At 43.2% G+C, this 25,867-nt stretch overlaps 3 protein-coding genes across 4 annotated transcripts in view; 1 reads left to right on the top strand and 2 right to left on the bottom strand.

Moving 5' to 3' along the window:
- UPF1 (UPF1 RNA helicase and ATPase) overlaps positions 1-13,127 on the top strand; it is a 39,997-nt gene extending 26,870 nt beyond the window's left edge. Inside the window, exons 20-24 of the mRNA XM_063290830.1 lie at positions 7,187-7,268; positions 7,637-7,798; positions 8,747-8,964; positions 9,605-9,724; positions 11,296-13,127. Coding sequence (XP_063146900.1) covers positions 7,187-7,268; positions 7,637-7,798; positions 8,747-8,964; positions 9,605-9,721 — 579 coding nt within the window. The 3' untranslated portion in view covers positions 9,722-9,724; positions 11,296-13,127. The remainder of the gene's footprint in view (positions 1-7,186; positions 7,269-7,636; positions 7,799-8,746; positions 8,965-9,604; positions 9,725-11,295) is intronic.
- A 2,253-nt stretch (positions 13,128-15,380) lies between these two features.
- GDF1 (growth differentiation factor 1) lies at positions 15,381-19,840 on the bottom strand. The gene is made up of 2 exons (XM_063294216.1): positions 19,392-19,840; positions 15,381-16,573 (listed from the first exon to the last, which is right to left on the bottom strand). The coding sequence occupies exons 1-2, from the start codon at positions 19,663-19,665 to the stop codon at positions 15,768-15,770; spliced, it is 1,080 nt and encodes a 359-aa protein (XP_063150286.1). The 5' UTR covers positions 19,666-19,840; the 3' UTR covers positions 15,381-15,767.
- Positions 19,841-24,486: 4,646 nt separating this feature from the next.
- The window catches only part of CERS1 (ceramide synthase 1), a 34,252-nt gene continuing 32,871 nt past the window's right edge, over positions 24,487-25,867 (bottom strand). For both annotated transcript variants that reach the window (XM_063290847.1, XM_063290848.1), the window contains exon 7: positions 24,487-25,298. In XM_063290847.1, the coding sequence (XP_063146917.1) occupies positions 25,256-25,298 (43 nt within the window). In that variant the 3' untranslated portion in view covers positions 24,487-25,255. The remainder of the gene's footprint in view (positions 25,299-25,867) is intronic.

Genomic DNA, 25,867 nt, shown 5'->3' with positions numbered 1-25,867 from the left:
CAAAATGCTTCAAGTTTTCAATTGATTGGATACAGTGGGATTTGAATCAAGCTTCTTTTTCTTTTTTTTACCCCGGGGAGTTGTAATCTATGTTAATCTATGTACTGGCCACCCAACTTGCATAAATTGGCTAAAAAAAAAAGATTATTTTGAATGCTGTTTTTGAAAAAAAAGAATTGACAGAAGCAATGGAAACACAGCTTTACTCTCACCTATTGAAAAATCAGTTAAATTACTTCGTTATCAAAAAAAAGATGCAAGAGAATGAGCAAATTACCAAACCATTGGTCTGATTTTTCACGCAAGCAAAGTTTTGCTCAAAATCCTACAAAGAACAGAAGAGCCATTACATGGAAAGAGAAATGCTAAATGATCAGGTTTCAGGAAGGCTATCTAGGCATGAGAATGATCGCTAATATAAGATGGGTAATGGAAAAAAAGAACAAAATATAAGGAGGTTTTCCTTTCCTTGATTGACTAGAGCAGCCTTTCTCAACCTTTTGACCCTGGAGGAACGCTTGAAATATTTTTCAGGCCTCGGGGAACCCCTGCACATTCAGGCTCAAATACAGGCCACACATTACAAAATGATTATATTCCTTTCATGGGTAGGCCTGTATATATTCACTAACAGTGTTCTTAAACTAAAAATAAAGAATGAAACTTCTTGAATGTGAAGTTGGCGGAATTGGAAATAATTTTTTAAATAAATTGTGATCTCCCAGGGAACCCCAGGGTGCCACGGAGCCCTGGTGGAGAAACCCTGGACTAAAGCAAGGCCCTTGATTGGGTAGGTCATGCCAGAATGTGAAATGCATGGCTAACGGTGTGACAGAATGCATTATTATTCTAAAGGACTTTTACAACAAAGAATAAACTGCTTTAAGAATGGAATTTAAAGAAAGTGGTTAAGAGTAAGACAAGGATAGATATTATCTCTGTATCTATTTTACCTATGTAGTGAATTTTTTATAAGAGTGATAGGGTTGGAAGAGATGACAGCTGGAATCAAAATAGGTCCATATATGATGTAGCTGTATAGATGAAACCACTTGACTGAAATTGGAAGTAAAAACTGGAAGGTGAACATCTGGAATAATGTTAAATATTAAGAAGACAAAAGTAATCTTAACCTGGTCTTTGTGACTTTAAAAATGATGGCAAGCAAGTGAAGGTGACATAGCTTTGCTTTCTTGGACTTAAGAATACAGGTAGTCCTCACTTACCGACCACAATTGGGACTGGTAACTGTCGCTGAGCAACTTTGTTGTGGGATGAAAAATCACGTGACCGTGCCCAACTTACAGTGGCAGTTCTAGTGCAGTCATTAGCAAATCACCTGTGGTCGTTAAGTGCAATGTCGCATGACCATGACTTGCGACTTCCTGCCAGCTTCCCCACTGACTTTGCTTGTTGGAAGTAGGCTGTGAAGGTCGCAAATGGCAATCCTGTGACCATGGGACTCTGTGACTGTCGTAAATGTGCACTGGTTGCCAAGCACCTGAATCACAATCATGTGACTGGGGGGGGTGCTGCAATGGCCGCAACTTTGAGGACCAGTCATAAGTTTCCTTTTTCAGCGCCATCGTGATTTTGAACAGTCACTGAAAGAATGGTTGGTAAGCAAGGGGTATCTGTACAGGTAGTCCTTGCTTAATGACCACAATTGGGACTGGAATTTTGGTTGCTAAGCGAATCTGACCCAATTTTTACAACCTTTTTGCAGTGGTTGTTAAGTGAATCACACGGTTCCCCATTAATTTTGCTTGCCAGAAGCCAGGCAGGAAGGTCAAAAACGGTGATCACATGACCATGGAGCACTGCAACAGTCAATAAATATGAACTGGTTGCCAAGTGCCCAAATCATGATCATGTGGGGATGCTGTGACAGTTGTAAGTGTGAGGACCAGTTGCAAGTCATTTTCTTCAGCACTTGTAAGTCTGAACCATCACTAAACAAATGGTTATTAAGCAAGGACTACCTGTATATAAAAAGTGGATCGTATGCTGGAGAAATGGAGGCACTAAATCGTAAGGGGAAGGCAATGATAAAGTTAAACAAGATCATTAAGGATGATAATATTTCAGTGACAAAAAAAATTAGAATCAACAGTCCTCTTTCCAATAATAGCATATAGTTGTGAAAGTTGAACCCTGAGAAAGAGCAAGAGAAAGAAGAGATGTCGAGAAGACTGCACGGATGCAATCACCAGGAGCTAGGCTCAACACGAGGGAGGCTTTACCAGGAGTACCATGGACTGCAAGAACCAGTCAGTGAGAGCTGGATCAAAAATAAAGGATGATACCTATCTTGGGGTGATGTCCCTAGGCCATGCAGATAGCAAACAAAACTTACATGTATTCCTTAGTGCCAGAAGACAGGAAAACAGTCATACATAAAACTCAGCAAAACTCCCACCAAAGCAACGTGCAAATCTTTGGGTTGTAAAATGCACCCTGAAGCTCAGTTTCTATAAGATCAACGTGCATCCAGAAGAGGGTACAGGCAAACTAAAGCTCACCAATAATACTGCACTGGTGGTCTTTGCTTTTACCCAGCCTCACCAGTGCTAGAAGTAAGCAGACACGTGTTTCATAAGTCTGCTGCCTGCCAAAGGCAGGATTCAGGCATGTGATAGAGCAACCTCCAAAGCTTATCAAGGCTGCTGACCGTTAACCCTTCCTGTTAACCCATGTGGGACACACCACTACAAAGAAAAGCGACTGCTAGAACTCTGAAGATGGGCGCTCGAGGCCCTGGGAGCTTGGGTAGCGTTCTCCTCTATCCTCCCGGCCCACGGAAGAGAACCAGAAGGGAGAAGAATACTGCAAGTGAACGATGAGCTCGGCAGCTGGTAGAAGTTGGGTGACCTTTCACAAAGACAAAACTGCCTGCTTGAGGCACGGCGCACTTGATCGAGAGGATTTTAAACTGTAGCCAGTGAGGCTTGGAGATGAAAGTCTTAAATAAGGACCTCAGATAAAACTTGCACACGTTAGAAAGAAGCAGGAGTGCTGTTGTAACGAGGCCTATCGAAATGCTCTGTGACAAATAGGAAAAGCACTGCCCCTTAGTTTTAACAGAGAACTGGTGGATTGAATATCCGAGTTGGAATGCAGCGGTTAAGAATGCAACTTACTGAAGTAGAAAGGGAGAACGTATGTTAAAAGTAACCAGTCTTGCTCAGAAATCCAAGTAAATAATGGCAATGATACAGGGAACACCTGGGCCACGACAAAAAGCAAATACAAGCCTGTCTGTTGCTAATATCAATTTACACCCATCGTATTAAGGAGATGTGTGTAGTGTGCTTTCCAATTTTTTCAAGAAATCCAAAACATGCACATCTTTCAAACAAACATGAATAGCAGTGAGGGGAGGACAAGAGGGTGAGCTATTCTTGATTGGATTCTAACTTAGTTAGAAGACTTAGTTGAAGTGAAAGTAATAGGAAGCGTGGAAGGAAATAACCATGTAATGCATTTTAAGGAATATTAAAGCTGCACATAACGAGTTGCAGGATTTCATGGCAGGTGAAGCAAGTGGGAAGAGACCCTCGGGGGGGGGACAGACAGAGATCCTATAAAGGGACTTAATTACTCAAGCACAATTATAAGCAATTCCAGTGAGGAAAAGGGGACGGACAATTGAGCAAGCAAATGTGGCTATACGAAAAAGTTAATGAAGATCTGACAAGAAAAAAAGAGTGTGCATGATGTATAGAAGGACAGGTTACCAAGTAAGAGTACATGCAGGTTGCCTGGAACTGTCAGAGTTGTTTCAGGAAGGCTAAACTTCGGAATTAGCTGAGATTGGTAAAAGTGCCAGGGACAACCTAAATGGGTTTTTAGATCTGTTCAAATTAAAGGGAAGAGGAAGAGAATATACCAGCTGCTCAAGTGATATGGGAAGCTGCTGACAGTCTTTAACAACCACCAGGCAATTATGAAAAGCAAGATCAAGGGTTAGGATTGAACATTGTGATGGAAAGAAACACAGGCCATGTCTCCAGGCCCAGATGAATCTCCAGGCCCAGATGAATTGTATTCTAGGGCACTCTGGCCCAGTGGGATATTTTAAAATCAGCGAAATTAAAGCCAGCATTACCATATGAAAACTTTAGCTTTGACAGAGGAAACTTTCATAATTAAGCAGAGGATTAAAATGATACATTTTTATCCAAGAAACATTCTATAGGAAATCTATTTGCTTTCATAACTTGCTCCAAATACTAAATTTGCATCATACCAAAGGCTTTTGCTGCATCTAGTAATCCCAAGGTGGCTGTTTAATTTTTTTCATCGTTCATCATACAATACTAATATGTCTACCAGTAGTCTAATTTTGTCAGAAGTTTGATGCCCTTTCATAAAACCTGATTGTGCTGAATGAGTTATTGCAGGCAATGCCGTCTGTAATCATTTTGCCAAAGTAGTTGTTAAATGCTGATTCCGGAAAGGCCATTTTCAAAAGATTCCTTATATCTAGCAGAATAGGAGCCAAACTCTCTGTAATTTTTTTATACCACTCAACCACTATCCTCTTGGCACAGAAGCCTTTCCAGATTTTATTGTTTCAGTGGTGTCAGATATTTCCCGTAAAGTTAAGCTGAATCCTTTGAATGGGCAACTAAGATTTCCGGCAGATTTACTCCATTTAAAAAAAAGCATCCATCTGCTCACTAGTGTTTCTGCATTTACAAAATATAAATGTTAATAGAAGTCCATAGACTTGGAGTTAATATCATGAATTACTCCCCCTCCTCCACACATACACTTCTTATTGTAGGCATTGGCTTACTTTTTTTTAACTTTCAAATGAGAAGCCAATAATTTACCAGTTTTTTTTTCTCTCTGATCCTTTTACATTTGTTTAGTGCATTTCAATGAATATGCAGTATTCAAAGCATATCACTGATAAAGCTCCGATTTAGGTTGCCAAAAACCATGATATGCTTCCAAAGTGTGATTTCTAGTTTATACATTTGAAGCTCCTTTTACTTGCTTTTCTGACTTTCTGTAATATGATTGTATTGTTTTTTTTTCTTCCAAGAGGCATAGGCTATTATTTGACCACAAAGAAATACTTTAAATGCATCCCAGACAATCCCAACTGTAGCTGATGATCTGTTTAACTGAAAACAACAGTATCTAGCAATAATTAAAATTCCACCTTTCAATAACTGGAGCTCCCCCCCCCGACCAATGCTACTATCAGTGCACGATCAGAAATTATAATTGAGTTGAATCAACTAAGTTAGTCATCAATCTCAATATTAAAAAAAATAATCCAATCTTGAACTGTACCCTAAAGGCTGGATAATTGTGAAAACTAATTGGATTTAACAAGAGAGAGAAAGAAAACATAATTTTCAGGAGTGGAGTGTGGCAGCTAATAAATTCAAATCAATCAATCCAGACTTGAATGTTAGAAAAAACATCCTAGTGGTAGCAGTAACTCATGGTGCAACCACTGAATCCATAGAGCATATTCATACAGATCTCAATAGAAGAGAACCTCTGTAGCTCAGGGTTGAACTGTGGAGTCCTTGGTGCTCTCTGAGCTTGGCTGTTTGCTTGCAGAGGTTTCATTGCCAGACTCAGTAACGTCATCAGTGCAAGGGAGCGTGGGGTTTTCTCCCTGCACAGTAGCTTGCCCTGCCAGTGTTGATGGGGGTGTGGTTTTCTCCACGGTAGTTCCTTGATTAGGATAGTGTTTTCTGCTTGACCACTCAACCCACTACAGCACAACCAACACAGGCTATGAAAAGGATAACACTGCCATATGTCAGAAACATCTCAGAAACCACCAACCGACTGTTACAACCACACGGCATCACCGTAGCACACAAACTAGCGAAAGCCCTCCAAAACATCTTGAGTAAACCAAAAGACCCCGTAGCCCAAGAAGAAAAAACAGCCATCCACAACATTTTATTATTATTTGTGTTTCAAATTCCATCACCGCCCATCTCGCACAAAGCGAACATACAGTGCAAGGACTGTAACAGCCACTATGCAGGACAGACAGGCAGAAGTCTGGCAGAGCACGTCCACGAACACCAGCTAGCAGTCAGGAGACACGATGAGAACTCCTTAATCTCACCACACATGGACAGACTCAGCCATAGTTTCAACGGGGAAACTGAGCATCCTAGACCAAGCTAATCCAAAAACGTTGGGGAATTCCTGAAAGCTTGGCATTCAGACAAATCAGCCATCAATCGACACGTAGAAATAAACCACATTTACACACAATTCAAAAGAGACAATAAAAAAGCTGGGAAGGAAACAAAAAGGCCAGAACACATCCTCTCCAGCAGCCAACATCCAGATAGACAGGGATGAACACCAGACAATCAAGCAGAAGACAATACCCTAATCAAGAAACTAGAGCCGGTTTGGTGTAGTGGTGAAGGCATCAGGCTAGAAACTGGGAGAGACGAGTTCTAGTCCCGCCTTAGGCATGAACCCAACTGGGTGACCTTGGGCCAGTCCCTTTCTTTCAGCCCTGGGAAGGAGGCAGTGACAAACCACTTCTGAAAAACCTTGCCAAGAAAACTGCAGGGACTTGTCCAGGCAGTCTCCGAAAATCAGATATGATTGAACAGATTAAAAAAAAAGCAAGGAACTACCAAGGAGAAAACCACACCCCCACCAAAACTGCCAGGTCAAGCTACTATATATAAACAGGAAGCAAACCTCACACTCACGCAGACTGAAGATGTTGCCTAGTCTGGCAATGAAACGTCTACAAGCTCAGAAAGGACCAAAGACTGCACATACTCACAGAGATGCTAGACAGATGCTAGAATGTGGACTCAGTGGCTTGGATAGCGCCCTCCATTTCTGTGTTATATGACAAGAAGCTGCCCCACCCATATAATCAGTAAATTGGTTAATAAGTAAACATTATCTGCCTTATGCTGATTCAGATCATGAGTCATTGTGTAGCAGCAGCTTTGGGGGTATCTCCCATGCAGCTTTCCTAGCAAAAAACTAACCCTTTTCAGAGCTGGGAGGAAAACTATTCTAGGCAGTTCATTTATAGTAGCCCGTTGTAAATGTGTATAACACTCCTGTAAGGAAAGTTTGTCTTCTCTCCATAGCTACTCCAGATGTTTGTGATAGAGCAAAAATAGTTTTTATTTCCTCTTCATACATTTTAATTTGCACCCTGTTTTAGGGAGCCCGATTCATGACAACTGCTATGTATGATGCCCGTGAAGCTATTATCCCTGGATCGGTTTATGATCGCAGCAGCCAAGGTAAGAGATTTTAGGTCTTTCTCTAATCCAAATAAGAGATACCTTGGCTCCTGAGCCAAAAATGGCTAAATTCCTGGACTAGTCATGGCCTGCCTTACATTCTGTGGTTGTTAATTGGTCTGATTTGTTAGTTCGTTAGTTTGTTTGTTGGGATTGCTTGTGAAGGGCAACTCTCCTTTGCCCAGTAGAACCAGTGGGATACATGCTACGGATTTTCCTTATGCCATTCAAGATCAAAAGTTAGGAAACAAATAATTTCCTATCCTATTTTGTGGTAGGGAGAAAGGCCTGGGCCTGAGTAAAAGAAATATATTACAGTAGCTGTCTTGTCTTAAACCCACTCAATATCTTTCTCCCCTCGTTATCAGGCCGGCCATCCAACATGTATTTCCAAACACATGATCAGATTGGGATGATCAGTGCTGGGCCCAGTCATGTCACCACCATGAACATTCCTATCCCATTCAACTTGGTGATGCCTCCCATGCCTCCACCAGGGTACTTTGGACAGGCCAATGGACCAGCTGCTGGTAGGATGTTTGTGCTTACAAATTATTTTGTTATGTGATCACTAAGTGAATATATGCGGGGGGGGGAAAGGATTGCAATTTGCAGCCTCTGGTAGATGTCCTTAAAATCTTAGTAGCATCTCTCTAGATTGGTGTTATTCCAGTATCACTCAACAGCCCTCCAGAAGTAGCAGTGCAATATGAAAGTGAAAGGTCCCCTGTGCAAGCACCGAGTCACGTCTCACCCTTTGGAGGGACGACACTTTCATGACGTAGCGGGGTGGTTTGCCATTTGCCTTCCCCAGCCACCTTCCCCAGCAAGCCAGGTACTCGTTTTACCGACCTCGGGAGGATGGAAGGCTGAGTTGACCTGAGCCGGCTACCCGAGAATCCAGCCTCCTCTGGGATCGAACTCGGGTTGTGGGGAGAGTTTTCAGTTGCAATACTGCCACCTACCGCTCTGCGCCACATGAGGCTCATAGTAGTGCAATATAGCATATGTGAAATAAAATACATTCTGTCAGTGAAAGAGGTTGATTTCAAGATTGAGTCATGCTCCATAGGAAGGCCCTTGTAAATAAAGCAGACTCTTAAACTTCTGTTCGTCTGACTTGTTCTGATCCTACTTTCTTCACAGCCCCAGAGTTCTTTTGCAACTCCTCTTATGTATTTGTCAAACAGAGGATAAGATTATCAGTGACAATTACGGTGTTTGTGAGGGAAGGTAACACTGAATAACATATTCTGCTTAAGACCTTTGTATAGACCTTTGGCCGGGGGGAAGGTAGATTTCTACTTGGGAGTTTCTAGCATGATTACATATCTCCTTCACATTATGTGTTTAATAGTTGCATGGACAAAGAATGTGAACTATTGCAGATGCAGACACCACCTACCTATTTGGATGTATGGTCTTGCCAAATGAAGTTCTGTGTGTGTGTGTGTATTGAGATTTGGTTGCACTTGCAGGACGCGGAAACTTGAAAGGCAAAACTGGCCGTGGTGGGCGGCAGAAGAACCGTTTTGGGATTCCAGGAACTGGCCAATCGAATCTCCCCAACAGCCAGGCCAGCCAAGATGTGGTCTCCCAGCCTTTCTCTCAGGGCCCTCTGACTCAGGGTTACATCTCCATGAGCCAGCCCTCTCAGATGAGCCAGCCTGGCCTCTCCCAGCCAGAATTGTCGCAGGTAACAAAGTTTGCTTCTCAGTTGCTGGTTGGAGGAGTGATTCTTAGTAAGCTCTGCAGAGGTGTAAGTGCTGTGTTTGGAGGTGGTGGCATAGTCTTCTGGGTTCAAGATGCAGAGAGGTTTCCTCGAAAGGTCTGAATCGTCTCTGCAACCTCTTGCACACAAGAGGTGTTGGACTATTACTCCCATTAATGCTAGTCATGATGGGTGTTGTAACCTGACAAATCTGGAGGGTACCAGGATTGGGAAGACTGCCTCAACTTGTCTTGTATCCAGTACTTAAGAACCTCCTCTGATTAACCTTTCATCTGAGAAATTTACTTAATATCCCATGCAAGCAAGTTGAAGACCATAAGCCATTGCGATGGTGTCAGAACTGTTAAATATCCTTCTAGTTATCTTCTGGGCTGGTTCCTAAACAGTTTTGAATCATCTGTCAACAGTCTTTAATCTCGAATTCTGCTCTTCTTCAGAATGCTTCTGAGTTGCTTATTTTTTCATTGTTTCTGTAAAATGGCATCAGACTTGGAAAAAGAAAACTAAATATGTCTTGGTTTTATCAATATACATCACCTCATGGCTCAGTAGATTTTTCTGGATAAAAAAATGCTCATTTGGAATTTTCATTTTTTCTCTTCAGGATAGTTACCTTGGCGATGAGTTTAAATCTCAGATTGACGTGGCCCTGTCGCAGGATTCAACTTACCAGGGGGAACGTGCATATCAACATGGAGTGACGGGGCTGTCACAGTATTAGAGTGTAAGGTGGCTTAGTGGATGAAAATAGCTTAATAGTCTTAGCAGTGTCTCTTGCCTTGTCCACTCCTCTGAACATTCAAGCCTCCCATGCGTGAGATGAGTCTGAGAATTGGTGTTCTTGGATTGTTTTGCTTCTTGTTGTTCATTATTTATTTTCTATCCCACCTTTATTATTTTTATAAATAACTCAAGGCAGCGAACATACCCAATACTCCTTCCTCCTCCTATTTTCCCCACAACAACAACCCTGTGAGGTGGGTTGGGCTGAGAGAGAGGGACTGGCCCAAGGTCACCCAGCCTGCTTTCATGCCTGAGGCGGGACTAGAACTCTCCTACCATGCCTGATTGGCTCTTGGGCTGAGAGGGAGGGACTGGCCCAAGGTCACCCAGCCGGCTTTCATGCCTGAGGCGGGACTAGAACTCTCCTACCATGCCTGATTGGCTCTTGGGCTGAGAGGGAGGGACTGGCCCAAGGTCACCCAGCCGGCTTTCATGCCTGAGGCGGGACTAGAACTCTCCTACCATGCCTGATTGGCTCTTGGGCTGAGAGGGAGGGACTGGCCCAAGGTCACCCAGCCGGCTTTCATGCCTGAGGCGGGACTAGAACTCTCCTACCATGCCTGATTGGCTCTTGGGCTGAGAGGGAGGGACTGGCCCAAGGTCACCCAGCCGGCCACTCACAGTCTCCTGGTTTCTAGCCTGGTGCCTTAACCACTATACTGAACGGGCTAACTTAGTTTGCTAATATCCAACTAGAGAAGATAGGAAGAGCTGTGGGCTATAAGAGGGATTAGGTTTTGCTGGGAAAAACATCTTACCTTCACAATATTTTTGAGATTTTTAAGAACAAAATTTTCTTTATCTTCTAAGTCTCAATTTGGGAAGCCCCTATGACACTGAGTGCTAGATGTAGATCTGATCAAATGAAGTATGTCATACAAGGCATCATTCTGTGGTGAAACTTCCGGCCACAACATACAGTCCACTGGAGTTTGGCAGCCAATAAATTCAAATATAAGTAAATAAGTAAGTAAGTAGATAGACCGTCTTTGAAACATTGAAAACCTTCATGGATGGTCAGTTACCAACAGCTGTTGATCATGCTATCTGAATGGAATTCTCATGGAAAGGTAGTTTCTTTCTCCATATTAAGTGCCAGAGCAGGCAAGACGTGTATCAACTTTTTTTGTTTTATTGTTTTGGTTTTTTATTATGTAAACTGCCCAGAGTTGGTTGGGCATTCTTTACATCTGTGAAAACAGACAAACATTCTACTAACAGCATAGTTTATGATCTACTTCTGGGGATGTTTGGGTCTCTTGAAGAAAATCTGAATCATGTGAATGCCAACATATGAGAAAATGCCTTGATTCAACTGTACGTTTGTTACTTAAAACATTTATGGGCTGCCCCAGTCTATTATGACTCTGGGCAGCTTTACGGCAGTAATAAAACATTCTTATGGATCTCTCTCTGGCTCAGCCCATTCGTTGAGCTATTTGTGATGAGGAAGCCCTCCAGAAATTTAACCTAAGCCTTGTGATGTTAATGACATTCTTCTCTTTCCTTTAGGTTGAAGGAGAAGAGCTAAGCTTATGTGGAGCTTAGTTCAACAGCAATTTATTCAGGGTAATAAAAATAAAATAAAATGGATACCTGTTTTCCACTGCTAAAACTGAAGCGACTCTGTGAGAGCAACAGGAGAGAGAGGGATAAAAAGAGAGAAACCAACGGCGAGGAGAAAGGAGAGCGAAAGAGAAAGAAGAGAGCCCACTGCTAGCTCACTGAGACAAGGAGACTGACCGGAGATGGGAAGAGAAGCACTGGAGGACCAACTGGCACCTCACTGGGAGGGAGAACTAACTCGCCCTGGAAGAACTGAGTGGTCCGTGAAGTTCCCTGTCCCCTCCCCTGCCACGACACCCCCACCAAGAAAGAGAGGAAGGGTCTTAGCAGCAAGAACCATTTCATTCCGTTCGTATCGCAAGCAGGGTTTCACAGTTAGAACAGGCGGGGAGCGGAAAACCCCCATCTCAGAGTTGTTCGCGTACCAATCTCTCCATTTTTTTGTTTTTAAGAGTAGGAAGGAAGGGAGGAACACTCGGCCTTTTTAGGAACAAGCACACCATCCAAGAGGGAATGTCCTGAAGCTTGTGGGGAAGCCAGCTGGCTGGTACCTAACTCTGAGATGTGTGGTTTTGCTGTCCAGAATCTGGCTTTGAGCCTCATGTGGCTTCACCCACAGTCTGAATGGGCTTCTGATGGAGAGATGGGGCGTTTTTTTGTTTTTTTTAAGTAATTCAAAGAAGCACTGGATATTTTTTTAGAAGTTTGTCTCTGAAATTTAGTAGTGGACCTGGAGAAAAATCCTTGTTTTGAGATGCTTAAAAAACCATAAAGATACATATATAAATATATATATATATATCTATACGTTTAACACAAGTTAGAACACCAATCTCTTCTGTGTGATTTCAGTCAATCAAACTCTTCTTGGGGGAGGGGGTGTGTGCATCTTGCCAGGAAGCTGATGCATCCTGCCAGTGCGGTGGAGAGATCAGAATGGTGTCGTCAGTTTTAATTGATTCCTGCCTGGGCTCTTCTCTGTGTGACAAGGTGGTTGTTGTTTTTTTTAAAAAAAAACTTCTGAAAGGCATATGCTTTACAAAAGGGAGATGGGTATCTGTGCCCTTTGGCCCCTGAGAATGAACAACACTGGGATTGACCTGCTTTTTATTAGTTGCTGCTGATGTTGGGAAAACTGTAGTGGAAACGGGGGATTATATTGGTTTTGAAGTAAAGCTTCTCTAATGATATATTGAGATAGTTTGGAGTTGTCTGGGGAGGAAGAGCAGGCAGATATAGTAAGGTGGCCACTGTTAGGCGAAAATAATCCTTGGCATGGAGGGTATTTTTCTTGACATTCTGTACAGGGAACTCTGGAATGAGCATCAGAAGTTTAAACGAAGCTGGAGACCATGTTAGGGAGCAGGACCCTTGGTCAGGCTCCTTTGATTTATCATTTCAAATCCCAACTGGAAGAGGCAATTTATGGGGGAAAAAAACCTCACCTTGGCTCATAGCAGAAAGCATGTATATCTGCATTAAAAGTTTTGAGAACAATTGCCTGCTACTCTATTATTGGTTTGATTTTCTTGCCACCAGAGGTGGTCCCATTAAGTTCCTTTATCTGAGACAGTTTGAACCAACTTCCTAGTTGTGTGATTTTTTTTAAAATGAATTTAGCTTTCTTTTCCAATCAAAGGGCTCTAAGCGTGTTTTAACTTTTTGTATGTGTTGAGGAACCCCCATAACTTGACCTGAACGTACTTTAGAATCCCCACATTTTATTTTAAAAATTTGGACATTTTGTAATGTTCATTCCCACTTTTGCCCTGCCCCCCCCCAAAAAAAAACAAAAAGCCCTCCACACTAGTCTGCAAGAAGTATACTTGGCTTCTTTCGCCCTTTTAGCATTCATCAGGCCTTGCTTTATATTGCAGGTTTGGGAAGAGGGGAGCACGTGAATGAAAATCTGCAATTGTTCTTGTTAACTGAAAACATCTCCAGAGTTTAGACTTCTGCTATGTGTATGGGAAAGGGAGAAAGGCCACTTTCCTGCCTGAAAGGTGGAATCTTTATTCTGACTGCTGGGGAACCGCTTGTTAATTTCCTTTCTTCTACCATCCCCTTCGCTGTGTGGCTGTGTAGATTTTTGAGCTAGACGAAATGCTAAACCTCTTTGTGCAATGCAATCCACTAAGTAATGTAGCTCCCTCCTCCTCCCACTGTCTTCCCAATGCCTTCCCATTCCCTCCTCACATTTCACTAGGTAGCAATGCTTGCCTCTTGCTGATTTTTTTTTCCTTTTGTAGCAGTTATAAAATGCCGAGTTTCAGTACAAAACCCCGCCAAAACATCAGTGCTAGTGCGGTGCTGATTTTTTTCTGTCTCTGTTTGTTTTAAAACCTGTTTCTCATCAAATTAATAAAAAACGCTTGCATTCAGTGTCTGGGGTCTTAAATTTCTGATGTTCAGTTGTTAAAACTGTGGCTATAAGCCTACAAGTTACCTTTAAGTCAGAAAAACTCAGTACAATACACGCGCGTGCACACAGACACACACGTACTCATCTTACCTTTTTTTATTGTATTGGCTTATGCTGATTACTCTCTTTAAAACATTTAACACACAAAAATCGTATCTTCCTGCAACCCGCACTCAGAAGCAAATGAATGAGTTTGTCTGGGAATGTCTTACGTTGTGCTGGGACGGCAGCAGTTCTTTAACCTGCATCCAATGCACAGTATATACAGCGATGGTTTGTAATAATTTTTACTGAATCAGTGGCCACACCTGACAGCCATTCAGCCTGTGCTGCTTCGTACAGCAGTGTACGTTAATCTCTCTAACTTGTGGTCCAAATTAAAACAAGGAGTTACAGAATAACTCCTAAGAGAGGTGGTAGAACCTCTTTCTTGATGGGTGCCAATGTTCAATACGGATTTTTCTCTTGTGAGAAAAATGGAAAAGCCTACCCACCATTTAAAGTTTACCTCATTCTCCTGACCTGGCAGATTTTGGTATATTATCTGTGATGCGGCAGCTTTCAAATGTTTATTTTACATCCATAAGGCTAGCTGAATTTAGAAGTAACAGCAGTATTCTGGTTCCCACCATGGATAACCTGTTGTGATGGAATTCAATTTTTAAAATTTATTTTGCATTTTTATTTACCTTATCTCAAGAGATTTGTTCTGATCAGTTTCCATTCCAATCTGATCCTTTATTAGTCTGCAGTGGAAGAATAGCCATGTGTTGTTCTTACCTCAAACTAAATCTTGCATTATGGTAATATGTATTCATTCTCTTCCGAGATATTTAATTGCTAGAAATGCCAGTGAGAAAGCTGATCTCCACTTGTTACTATACTTAACTCACAAACGCTTGTTTCCAGAAAAAGCTTTGCTGCTTCCCAGAGTTGTTGGGAATTGGACTCCATATAAATTTAACAAATTAAGATTATTTTTAAAACATGAACTGATGTAGCAAGGAACTTTGATTTCTTGTTAACTAGGGGCAACAGCATATGATTTTGTTTTTTTTAATCCAGTCATACCCGATTCTCGGAGACAATTACTTTTAAAATCCAATCATGTTTCCAGTCCCATCTCTTCAGGAAGATGTTCATCCGTGCTACATTTAGTATTCAGTAAAGATGAAAATTCTGAATCCAAAAATGTGTACCTCTGTGTTCCTTAGTGACCCTCCACTGCTAGGATTGAACATTTCAGAAATAGACTAAAGGAATCGTTTCATGCAGAATTACAGTATAACCAGATTGTGATGGCTGCTGGCTTTTAAAGTGTATCCAGAAGAGGCCCTTGATGGCTGCATCAACTGTTTGCAGAAGCAGTATGACTGAATATCAGATACTAGGAATGTGCCCAACAGACTTCCACTTTGCAAGAGCAACTGGTTAGCCAATGCCATAAACGAATTACTAGATTATTTAGCAGACTCTTCCTGCAAACTTTTGATAAACATAGTGCTTGATGCTTAGCTCATTTTAGAAATCCAGTGATCCTGTGCAAACAAATTTGACTGGACTTGTTTTGAGGGAAGATCCTGAACAAACAACAAGGATCCGTAACTACTTTTTGTCTATTTTAATAACCAAGATTATTGGTGAAGGAATTTTAAAGTCAATCACGCAGAGATTTAAAATACATTACTTTTTAAAAACCAATTGTGTTGATTTTGATTCTAGGATAATTAACAAATTATTTAGCCCATATTTAAAAATAGACAAGAGGTATTGCAAGAAACAGCCTCCCCATAAATTGTACACGACTCCAGCAATTTTTGGCAAAAAAAATATTGCATCCTGCTTGATACTCCATGGCTATGCACAGCTCCTCTAGCCGCTCAAGCAAGATTATAAACTAAATGATCACAGCTGAACATCTGGTGGCTCATCTAAAGATACAGCAGGAAGAGGTTGGTGAAACAGCAACTGACCCAGGAGCATCTGGTGAATCATCTCACCGACAGCCACATTCATCCACCACCATATGCTCGTAATGCCTCAACACAACATTGTCACTGTTATCATAGTATAGAATGGATATTGGTGAAAGGCGGACTGGGACACAGCAAGGCTGAGGGGTCCCTTCAGGGTCAAGAGAATGCACAATGGTTTGCAAGATGGCATGGTTGGTGCTGTTGAGCTCCTCGGTCAAAGGGAAAGGGCAGTCTCCAAGACAGTAGTTGGCCATGTAACCCTGGGGAGCAATGATCCAGTTCTCCCAACCGACATCGTTGAAGTTGATGTACAACCGCCGGGATGTACAAATGTTGCTGGCAGTGACTGGCACCTGGTAGGTGCTACGCCTCTTCCTGGCACTTTTGCACTGCCCAGGAATGAGGGAAACCACCAGCAGGGACGTACTGAGCATGGAATCCAGCTTGGAGCATAAGCTTCTGTCAGGTGATGTCGGGAGGCTAATTTCCAGGAACAAGCCCAAATTCCTAGAAGGAGTCTGCCAGTCCTTTGCCACCTCGGTCAGGTTGAAGACAAAGGACTTGTGCAGGTGGATGAAGGATTGCTCCACCAGTTGGCGGCTGTAAGTGTGGGCAGACATGCCCCGCAAAGCCATCTGGGGAGCCCGATACAGGCTTAACTCAAAGGGTTGAACTGAACTGGAGCTGTGGTACTGGTTGTGGCTGAACTGAATCTCCAGCTGGGCCAGTGTCAACCGTTCCCCTTCCTCCAGAGCGGAGAAATTAAAATACAGCCGTTTTTGTAGACATATCCAACTCTGGGGTTCCTCTCTGTGGATCAAGTGTCCTAGAATGGGTGCAGAAATCAAAAGCACTTAGGGCCACCAGAAGGTTACCAGACAGAAAGCATCTGGGGTGAGGGGACAAGAGAACAACATCAGACAAGGGAACAACAATGCCATTCATGACACATTTAGGACTAAAAGAATTCAATTTGTTTTTGGTGCCTTAACGTTTTCCTCTGTCTTCTACCTGCAGCCTCTTGCTAACTCATATTTAAGGTTTCATATGTTGTAGGAACACAACACCGAATAGTCAGAAGTAGGCATGTCTTTTTCTATGTGTTCTATGCTGCCTGGACTTCAGATGCTTCTAATCAGATTTAAAATACAGATTTGAAATCTACTCCAAGTTCCTGGTTACGGCCAAGAGTCTTTTAATTGCTGCACTATTGTGACACGCACATGCCCTAGCGTTGTTTCAGTGATTGGGGTGGCTGACTAATTAATTAAATAAAAAAACAGTTCAGTGGAAAGTTTCCACTGAAATGAAACTTTTATTACAGCTTTAACCACAGTGTTTTTCCTCTGCTGTGTGGTTCAGAATTAACAGACACCAAGAAAGCAAGAATGCTTATTGGGACAGCAGTGTGAGAAATCACACAATACTGCTTCCACCTAACACCATATTAAAAACCATAGGAGCAGCCCAGGATGACTTTGGTCTGCCCTTCGGTAAGTTGGCAACCTTGTGGGTGTGTATTCCACAATGCTGCAGACTATGAAATGAGGCGGTAAAGACTGCCTATTTTGCTTCTGCTTTGAAAATGGATGGCCAGATGCACGAAAAAGAAAAGGAAATCCAGCCAACTTGAAAAGATAGCAGCTTTTTCAAAAAGAGCTGTGGCATTTTCTTTTAATCCATATTTTAAATCAATGTGCTTGCCTAATGTGGATTTTTTTTTCCTTAGAGCCAATCATACGTTCTTCACCTTCTGTATGTTTCCAGAAGCTGTTTAGCAGCAAGATGCATTTCCAATAGAAGGGAAGCAATTTTGTACCTTCTAAAGCTACAACTTTACCCTTTGAAAGTAGATTTTATTCATTCATTACATTTTTATCCTGGTTTTTCCCCTCTAGGAGCTCAAAATCACCCATGTTATTATTGCAAAAAAAAAGGGGGGGAATGAAGAGCACTCATCCTCCTTCAAGTATGCAGCATTCCTTTCTATATCTAAAAAAAAATGTTTTACTATCAGGAGTCCCATTTACAAGACTATTTATTAATTTGGATCGCACATAGAGTTTTATTTTCCATTTCCCCCATTTTTTTCCCTCTTAAGTAAAATTGCTCAAATGTTAGCAATTTAATTGTATTACAAGATATAATTTTGTTGAGTACAAAAATACACTCTTGTGGGTTTTTCATTCTCCACTCCCCCCCGCGCCCATGTCCATGTGTGTGTTTCTGTGTGTGTAATTAATTCTTTAAACCAGCCTTTTTCAACTTTTTGACCCTGGAGGAACCCTTGAAATATTTCTTAGGCCTCAGGGAACCCCTGCACATTCAGGCTCAGATATGGGCCACAAGTTACAAAATTATTATCTTCATTTCATGGGTTGGCCTGTATAGGTGCATGAACAGTGTTCTTAAACTAAAAGAAGGAAACTTACCTCTTTAATGTGAAGTTGCCCAAATTGGAAGTAATTTTTAAAATCAATTGTGATCTCCCAGAGAACCCCTAGTGACCTCTCACAGAATCCCAGGCTGCCACAGAACCCTGGTTCAGAAACCCTGCTTCAAACAATCACCAATTTTTGTTAAATGCCCCTGCTTCATTCAGCTACTTACACATTTTTTTCCTATTTACCCTTCACTATTCTGGCCTCTTCACTCCTGAGACAGGAGCCTAATCTATTGAAACCTAGTATATTGGAACAGTAACTAACCATTCTTCTCCCAAGTGAAAATTATTTCACTTGATTATTTCAATTATTTCACTTTTTTCCAAGCGAAAATAATTTTTCCATGCCCAACAATTTCACTGGAAACTAAGCTGATTTGGAAACCACTTTTGGATCATTTACTTGTATCTGAAAAAAATGAAGTTTTGATTTTGGGTTTTGATGATTAAATGGTTTGACTTTATAGAAATAATGTTGCTAAATGTTCTATTAATGGTAAGCAATTACAGTTGTATAATATGCATTTATATCTGTGTTGGAGAAGGTTGGAAGTCACTTTCCTTCTATGTTTTCTATTTCTGCACTTTTATAGTTCATCTTTTTTCTTTAGCTTCGTATTCTCTCTTTTCTGTATTCTATCTTCTGTATTCTAATTATACTTCGAAAATCAATAAAGTTTAATTAAAAAGAAGAAACAACTAAGCTGCCCCAGCCCAACTTCTGAGGAATAGGAATAGCTGAGGTACATCAATGCCATTTGTAAGGGCAATTCACTATCCTATTTTGCTGTGCGTTAATTTCTCAGTTTCGTTTATTTAATGAGGTATTTTTGTAACTGAAACACGCAGATAACGAAAAGCATTGCTCATAAAGAAAACAAGGAACTATCTTCGTCCATTGATGAAGTTATTGTGCTCCCTCTATCACCCCAGCAAGAAAAGATCAAACGGCTCCCGTGTGCATTAATCTTACTCAGGGCTTCCCTTTGTTCAAAGAGATCGCAAAGCGGATTAACGCGCTCCTTCGGGGGTGGGTGGGGGAAGAGAGAGCTCTGCGGCTGGCGCACGCGCACAAACGCTTCGGCCGCCTTGGCGCTTCCCTGGATAGAAAGGCGGGAAGCAAATCGAGCCCTTAGCGCCCGATCACACGTTTTGCAATCGTCCCCAATCCCAGCTCCCCCGGCCCCTATCTGGGTCCTACCTTGGTCGGGGAAAACCCGAATGATGTTTCCAGGGACTTGAAACTCCTCCACCCAACACGGGTTCCGGGGCTCCTTGGAGGCCTCGTTTCTTTTCTGGAACATCCTCCAGAGCCAGGGAGGCACGGGGGCAGGGGACCTGGGGCTGGGCCTCGCCCTCAGCCCCAGGGACTTCAGAAGCTCCGTCTCCTGGGGGTGCAACGCCGCTCCTGACCCCGGGAAGGCCCAGAGCAGCAGCCCGAGCCCCACCATGGCCCCGAGACGCAAAGTCCCCATCGGGAGGGTCGAGCGGTCTCGGCTGGAGAGGAAAGGCCGGGGATGCGCTCGCCTTCTAGGGAGGAAAGGACCTTCCTGGGGCGGGTGGGAAGAAGCCGACCCGAGGAAAGGGGGCGGAGATCCGGCCTTTTGGTCTTTGGAGGTCGCCCCCGTCGGCCAAAGGGCTGCTGGGGAGGAGCAAAGCCGGCCCTCAGGCAGAGGTGGAAGAGCCGCTTAACTCCTCCCTCACCAGCGCAGGGGTGCCTTCCAGGCAAGAGGCGGGAGGGGACAGTGGGGCCGGCTTCCCCTGATGCCCTCAGCCACAGGCCACCAACCAGACACTCTTTAGCCACACTAAGGGTGACCAGTCATAGTACCTACCTAAGGTACAGACTTCCCATTGAGCTTGGCTCTTGGCAGTGTGCCCATGCCAGTCCTTTCCTTGGCAAAAACAGAGCACTGGCTGGGACTCCTGGTGGTCTCCCATCCAAGCACAAAGCAGGTCAGGTAAGGCAGCACTTGGTTTTAATTTAACCTTGGCATATCAGTCTTTGTGTGTGTGCGTGGCTTGGCCTCTTTGCAGCCCAGTGCATCCTGTGATCAGGGAACCTGGGGTGTCTTATACAGAAACAAAGCCCTTAAAATGCCTGTGGGACCTTTGTGGAACTTAGAAGCGTTTTCAGAAATGCGGAGGATGCTTGAGTCTCGTGTTTTGCTTTGCAGCTTGCTGGCTTCCTGTTTTATTTTTCATTCAGATCGTCTTAAGAGGGATTAGATAGGAAACAGTCACATGGAGGACCTGGGGATAGGATCTTGTGGAAACTTCAGACCTAATAAAGTTATTATTGGATAAAGGTTTGCAAATCACAGGTATGTGGAGCATCATCCCGAGGAAGGAATATGGCATATGCACAGTTGTGGCTGAAAGGAAGGAGACAAGGAGAAAAGGGATGGTGAAGAAAGCGCAATGCTTGCTAAGAGAGCCACAGGCATATTCCAGAGACTTGTTCAAATCTGGCTGTCCTGGAAGGATTTTGTGGACTAGACTGTTGTGAGACATGTGGTGTGATGAACATTTATTTTTTTATTTACTAGATTTATGACTGCCTTTTCCACACTCCTCTTTCTCTCAACAACCAACTCTTACTGGCTCCTTTAATCTCCTGAACTTCCCTGAAGGGGAAGTACGTTTATTTGCATTATAAAGGCCTTTCTGTCTCCTTGATTTAGCTTTTGTTGAACAAGGACCGGAAGTATTAATAAATGGAGAGGGTTTAACCCACAGCCTCTCCCTCAGTTGGCAGAAGCCTTGACCACTAGTCCTCTGGGCCTATGGCACGAAGGGGCAGCCTGAGACTGCACAGCTTCCCAGGGGTCTTTCTTTTGCAGTATTCCTTCCAGGTATATTTTTCAACGACTGGACATCATGAAAAATGAAAACCAACCTCTGAAAATGGTCACCCCCAAGCCCAGAGAAAAATCAAGCCTCCAGTCCCACCTGGCCATGCCCACTTTTCATCACTGCTTTGCCTCTTCTGCCCTCAACTTCCCAAAAGAAGTTACGAATATCCCACTGGCCCCAAATGCTTGCCAAAACTGGCCTGTGGCTTTCAGAAACTTGATTTCAAAAACATTTAGTTCAGGATTTCAAGCAAGGGAACATTGCACTCCATCCCCCAATTTTTCCCTCAATTACCCTGTGAGGTAGGTTGGGGTGGGAGGGAGGCAGTGCCCCAAAGTCCCAAAGGGGCCTCTGTGGCTGAGGAGCAATGGCAACCTGTCTCTCAACTCCTAGTCCAGCATCTTCATTGCTATACCTCACAGCCTCTGAAGGGGACTCTTAACCACCTTGATGTCTCAGGAGATGCCATTTTGATGCCTCCCCCTTCTTGGTGCAATGGAGTTTGAGGCTTAGGCAAACTCCTGTATCTTCATATCCCCCCTGCCCGTGCCCTTCACCCATGCAAAAAATGTCCTATTTATGCATTTCAAAGCCCTTTGTGGACATAATTTTGCAGGCTTGCCAACTTGCCACTTTCCCACCCTTTCTTGTCTAACCTGTCTCACCCAGCCTTTGCAGGCATCAAAGTCAAGATTTTTTCCATGCTGTGAAAGCTACACAAAAAATCCTCTTATCTCTAGCCTTGGGGCCCTTATGTCTTTCTGCCCAGATGTGCAGTTGCAGCCAGCTGTGCCAGTATTTTTGGTTGGCTGAAGGGGCTGTGTAGGGATGCCAGCTTTGTGTGGTTACAGATGTTCCTACTAAGCCACAAACCTATATTGCCTTTTGGTGAAACTAAGAATGCCTTTTAAATCTATGTTCAGGCATGAAACTCTTTGGGTAACCTCACAGGGTTGATGTAATGATAAAGCAGAGCAGGGAAGAACTTTGTGGATGCCGAGTATGATACATAAAGCATCACCTGGATTCGGTGGGAAAGGTGCTGGACTAGGAGGGGGGAGACCCGGATTCTAGTCCCCCCCTCAGCCACAGAAGAGTAAAGTCACACATTCAGCACAGCCTACCTCACAAGACTGTTGTTGGGATAAAATGGAGACCCCTCACATAATCTGCCTTGAGCTCTTTTAAAAAAAAGATAGGATATGAATTAAATGAATAATAATGCAAACACTGCCTATGATGGCTTCAGAGGTGCACAATTTTGAATGTACCTTCCCACGGTTGTTAATGGAAACACTCCAAAACTTTATTAGATCTTTTTCTTCACCTTTCCAAGCATAACCCTAATGTTCTGTGATTTTAACCTCAGAGCAGCCCTCTAAAGGGGTGAAGCTGAAAGACTGGCCATGGTTCAGAGGTTCCATGGCTGTGGCTAAACCAATTTTCATTTCTCTGAGCACAACCCAAAGCTTTACACTCATGGTTGCATTTTGTTGTGAAAGAAGGGGAAATCCTAAATACATGTGGATTAAATCACAGCAGATGGCAGCCACTTCGCCGGTTGCAAAAAAGGTAACTAAACTGGATAGTACTTAGCTGTAGGAGGGAAAAAAAGAAAGGCAGCAGTAAACCACTTTTGTTGTACTGCTGCCCAAAAAACTTTGTAGTATCTATCAATTGTATTTTGGCAAGCATGATCCCAGAACCTTTCCCTTTTTAAATCATACTTGAACTATACTTGATTCATTTTAATTGCATGTATATCCAGCGGAAGCAAAGTTAAAGGGTCCCCCCCCCCCCGATGGGGAGATGGGCGGTAAATAAATTTATAAAATAAATAAATAATAGTTGGCCTTGCCCTGCCCACTACTTTGTTGACTCCATCCACATTTTGGACTGCATGTCCCCTTCCTGCCTGGCTTTGCACTCAGATTAAATGTGGATCACAGCCCCTAATGTGTATCCCTGATTTATAACTTGCATTAAAAAATCAGAAGATCCCAGGAAGCAAATTTTTCCTATTCAGTACAATAACATTACGGTTAGCATTAAATACAGGTGGTCCCTGAACTTACAGTGGCGCTGAATGAGTGATGCATAGATCTGGTCCTCATACTTACAACCATCGCAGTGTCCCCACGGTGACATGATCACCATTTGCTATCTTTGCCAGCTTCCTATAAGCAAAGTCATTGGGGAAGCCAGCAGGAGGTCACAAATGGCAACCAGGTGTCATCCTTGCTTAATGACCCACAGTGATTCGCTTAATGATGACAACAGGAAGTGCTGGCATTTTTGTTGCTAAGTAGCGCAGTCATGTGACATTGTGCTCTACAGCCGCATCGCTTAGTGACAGAAATTCTGGTCCCAATTACTATCATTAAGTGAGGACTACCTGTAACATGGTTATCACCATGCTCTTTCCTCATCTGGTATATGTAATTTACAAAAATGTAAAAAAGGCATTTAAAAAAGGCAGGCAAACTACCAGTCTCCAGCATATACTTTATTTCCAAGAATCTCGTAAGGACCTTCTTAAAACATAAAAAATGGTGGGGTGGCTGCAGGCCTGTCTGGAAATGTTCCCACACCCCCAGACATCTGGACAGCAACAGTCTCAAGAGGGTGGCAAGGGTCAGCCTCACTAGTTTGCCTTCTAGTAAACGAATGGAATGAGAAATGCAAACTGTGGCACCTGTTTTGCGAATCAGCAAGGCCCTCTCGTGGCAGTCATTTTGTGAGAGCACCCACAGCATGCTCTAAATTTTCCAGATTTGGTAGCCCATCCTAAAGAAGTTGTTTGTACCTAAGACTGGTGTATCTGGGGAGAGAAGTGTCAAAAAATACAAAACGGGGTCTGCAATCATTCGACGGAAGCCATGTCTTTTTTTTTACTTGTATTGTGATGTAAAAAAAAAGGGGTGGGGGTGGGGCTTCCATCACATGACTGTAGCCACCTTGAGTTTTGTGACACATTCCCCCCTTCCCTACCAGCGTACATCTTGTCCTAAGGCCGTGTTTCTCAACTTCAGTAACTTTAAAATTTCAACTCCCAGAATTCCCCAGCCACCATGATAAAAATAAACCCAATCCAGCAGTTTAAATGGCACCAAGGAAAAATCACCCATCAGTGAAAAAGCAGGTCACCTGACCTGCGATTTCTTGTTCTCTCCTATTCCAAGCTATGTCTCAATACTGAGAGAGAGACCGCCTCTGACAGGGAGGTACCACTCTGCCAGAAACTGCGACAGCTATAAAAAAAACAAAACCTGCGGTAATAGAAGGGGCCTCCGGTAATCACATTTGGGGTTCTGTCAAGTAGAAGGACAGACAAAACCGGATTGGTGCATCACCCATCACGTAACTATAAATATTTACATCTAAACAAACTTAAAAAAAAATTACCTCTTTTTGAAGACCATTTAGAAAACTTCACCATCTTTGTATTGTGAATTCAAGCCTTATTTTGTATACAACCTAAACCAATGTATACAGAGAGACAAAGCACCGCAACCCCGTTTTCCTCTCCCAACCAGGACAAAGAGGAGGAAAAAAACATTGTTTAGAAAAGGGAACAATGATAAAAGTGCCGCAGAGCACTGTGGGATACTCCTTTTCAACCCAAATGTGCAAGGCTGAAAATTCATTGATTCGCACATGTGCTTTTTCTCTTCCACCATTCCCTTTGCCAGCTGGAGATTCTGAAGGGATTCCCCATTATTTCTCTTAACCAATCAGGGGTCCTGAACCAAGGGGGAAGCAGTGTCACCTTTGCGGGGCCATCACAGAGAGGGCCCTGCCAGGCAGAGGCCACAGAAAAGTGACAGTTCCTCATCCCTTCACCCTGGTGGGGGCTTCTCCTGCTAGGGGCCACTCATTCACCAAAGGGTGGAAGCAGCTACTGTGTGTGTGAATGCTCTGCTCCAACCTGACATGACAAAATGACGCATCATCACCTTCCTCCTACTTCTAGATCCATCACTGTTAACGGAAATCCAGCTGGAATCCAACTCCAGAGGGTTTAAAAAAGAAAAGTTGCAAACAGTCTTGGACATTGCTCCCCAACTAGCACTAGTTATCAACCCTGGGTGGGGTAGAGTGCAGCTCTGTTTCTTTGGCCCCCCTGAGCAGGCTGGAGTTTGAATGAAGGGGTCCTTGCAGGTTTCTCCAGAGTTTGGCTCTGTGCAACTGTGGTCCAGCGAGTGCCTTCTATAACCACTTGTCTTTCACAATGCCATTCTTCAGATGATTTCTGTGGAAGAGGAGCAAAGGACAGTAAGCGAAAAAGCCGGCTCTTACTATTCTATCTTGCCATCTGACCATTGGCCTTGGGCGTGGCTCTGCAGAAGAGTGGGTGCGGTTCTGTAAATACAAGATCTCCTAATACAGGTAGTCTTTGGTTAATGACGGCAATTGGGACCAGGAACTCTGTCACTAAGCAAAGTGGTCCTAAAGCACATCATGCGAGTGTGCCACTTAGTGACAGCAGCACCAGCACTTCTGGTTGCTGTCCTTAAGCAAATCCTGTGCTGTCATTAAGTGCAATGTTCACATGGTTGCCATTTGCAACCTCCTGCCAGCTTCCCCATTGACTTTGCTTCTTGGAAGCAGGCAGGGAAGGTTGCAAATGGCAATCACATGACCGTGGGACATTGCAACAGCTGGAACTTCAAGGACCGGTCTGGATTGCGATCACGTGGCCTTGGGGACGCTGTGGCTGTCGTAAATACAAGGACCTATTGTAAGTGCCACTCATTCAACACTATCATAAGTTCGAATGGTCGCTGAACAAGTGGTCGTTAAGCAAAGACCACCTGTAGA

Source organism: Candoia aspera, chromosome 1 (genome assembly GCF_035149785.1).
Source record: "Candoia aspera isolate rCanAsp1 chromosome 1, rCanAsp1.hap2, whole genome shotgun sequence".
Taxonomy (NCBI): domain Eukaryota; kingdom Metazoa; phylum Chordata; class Lepidosauria; order Squamata; family Boidae; genus Candoia; species Candoia aspera.
Note: the sequence above shows the minus strand (reverse complement) of the source record. Positions and strands in the feature narration are given on the sequence as shown.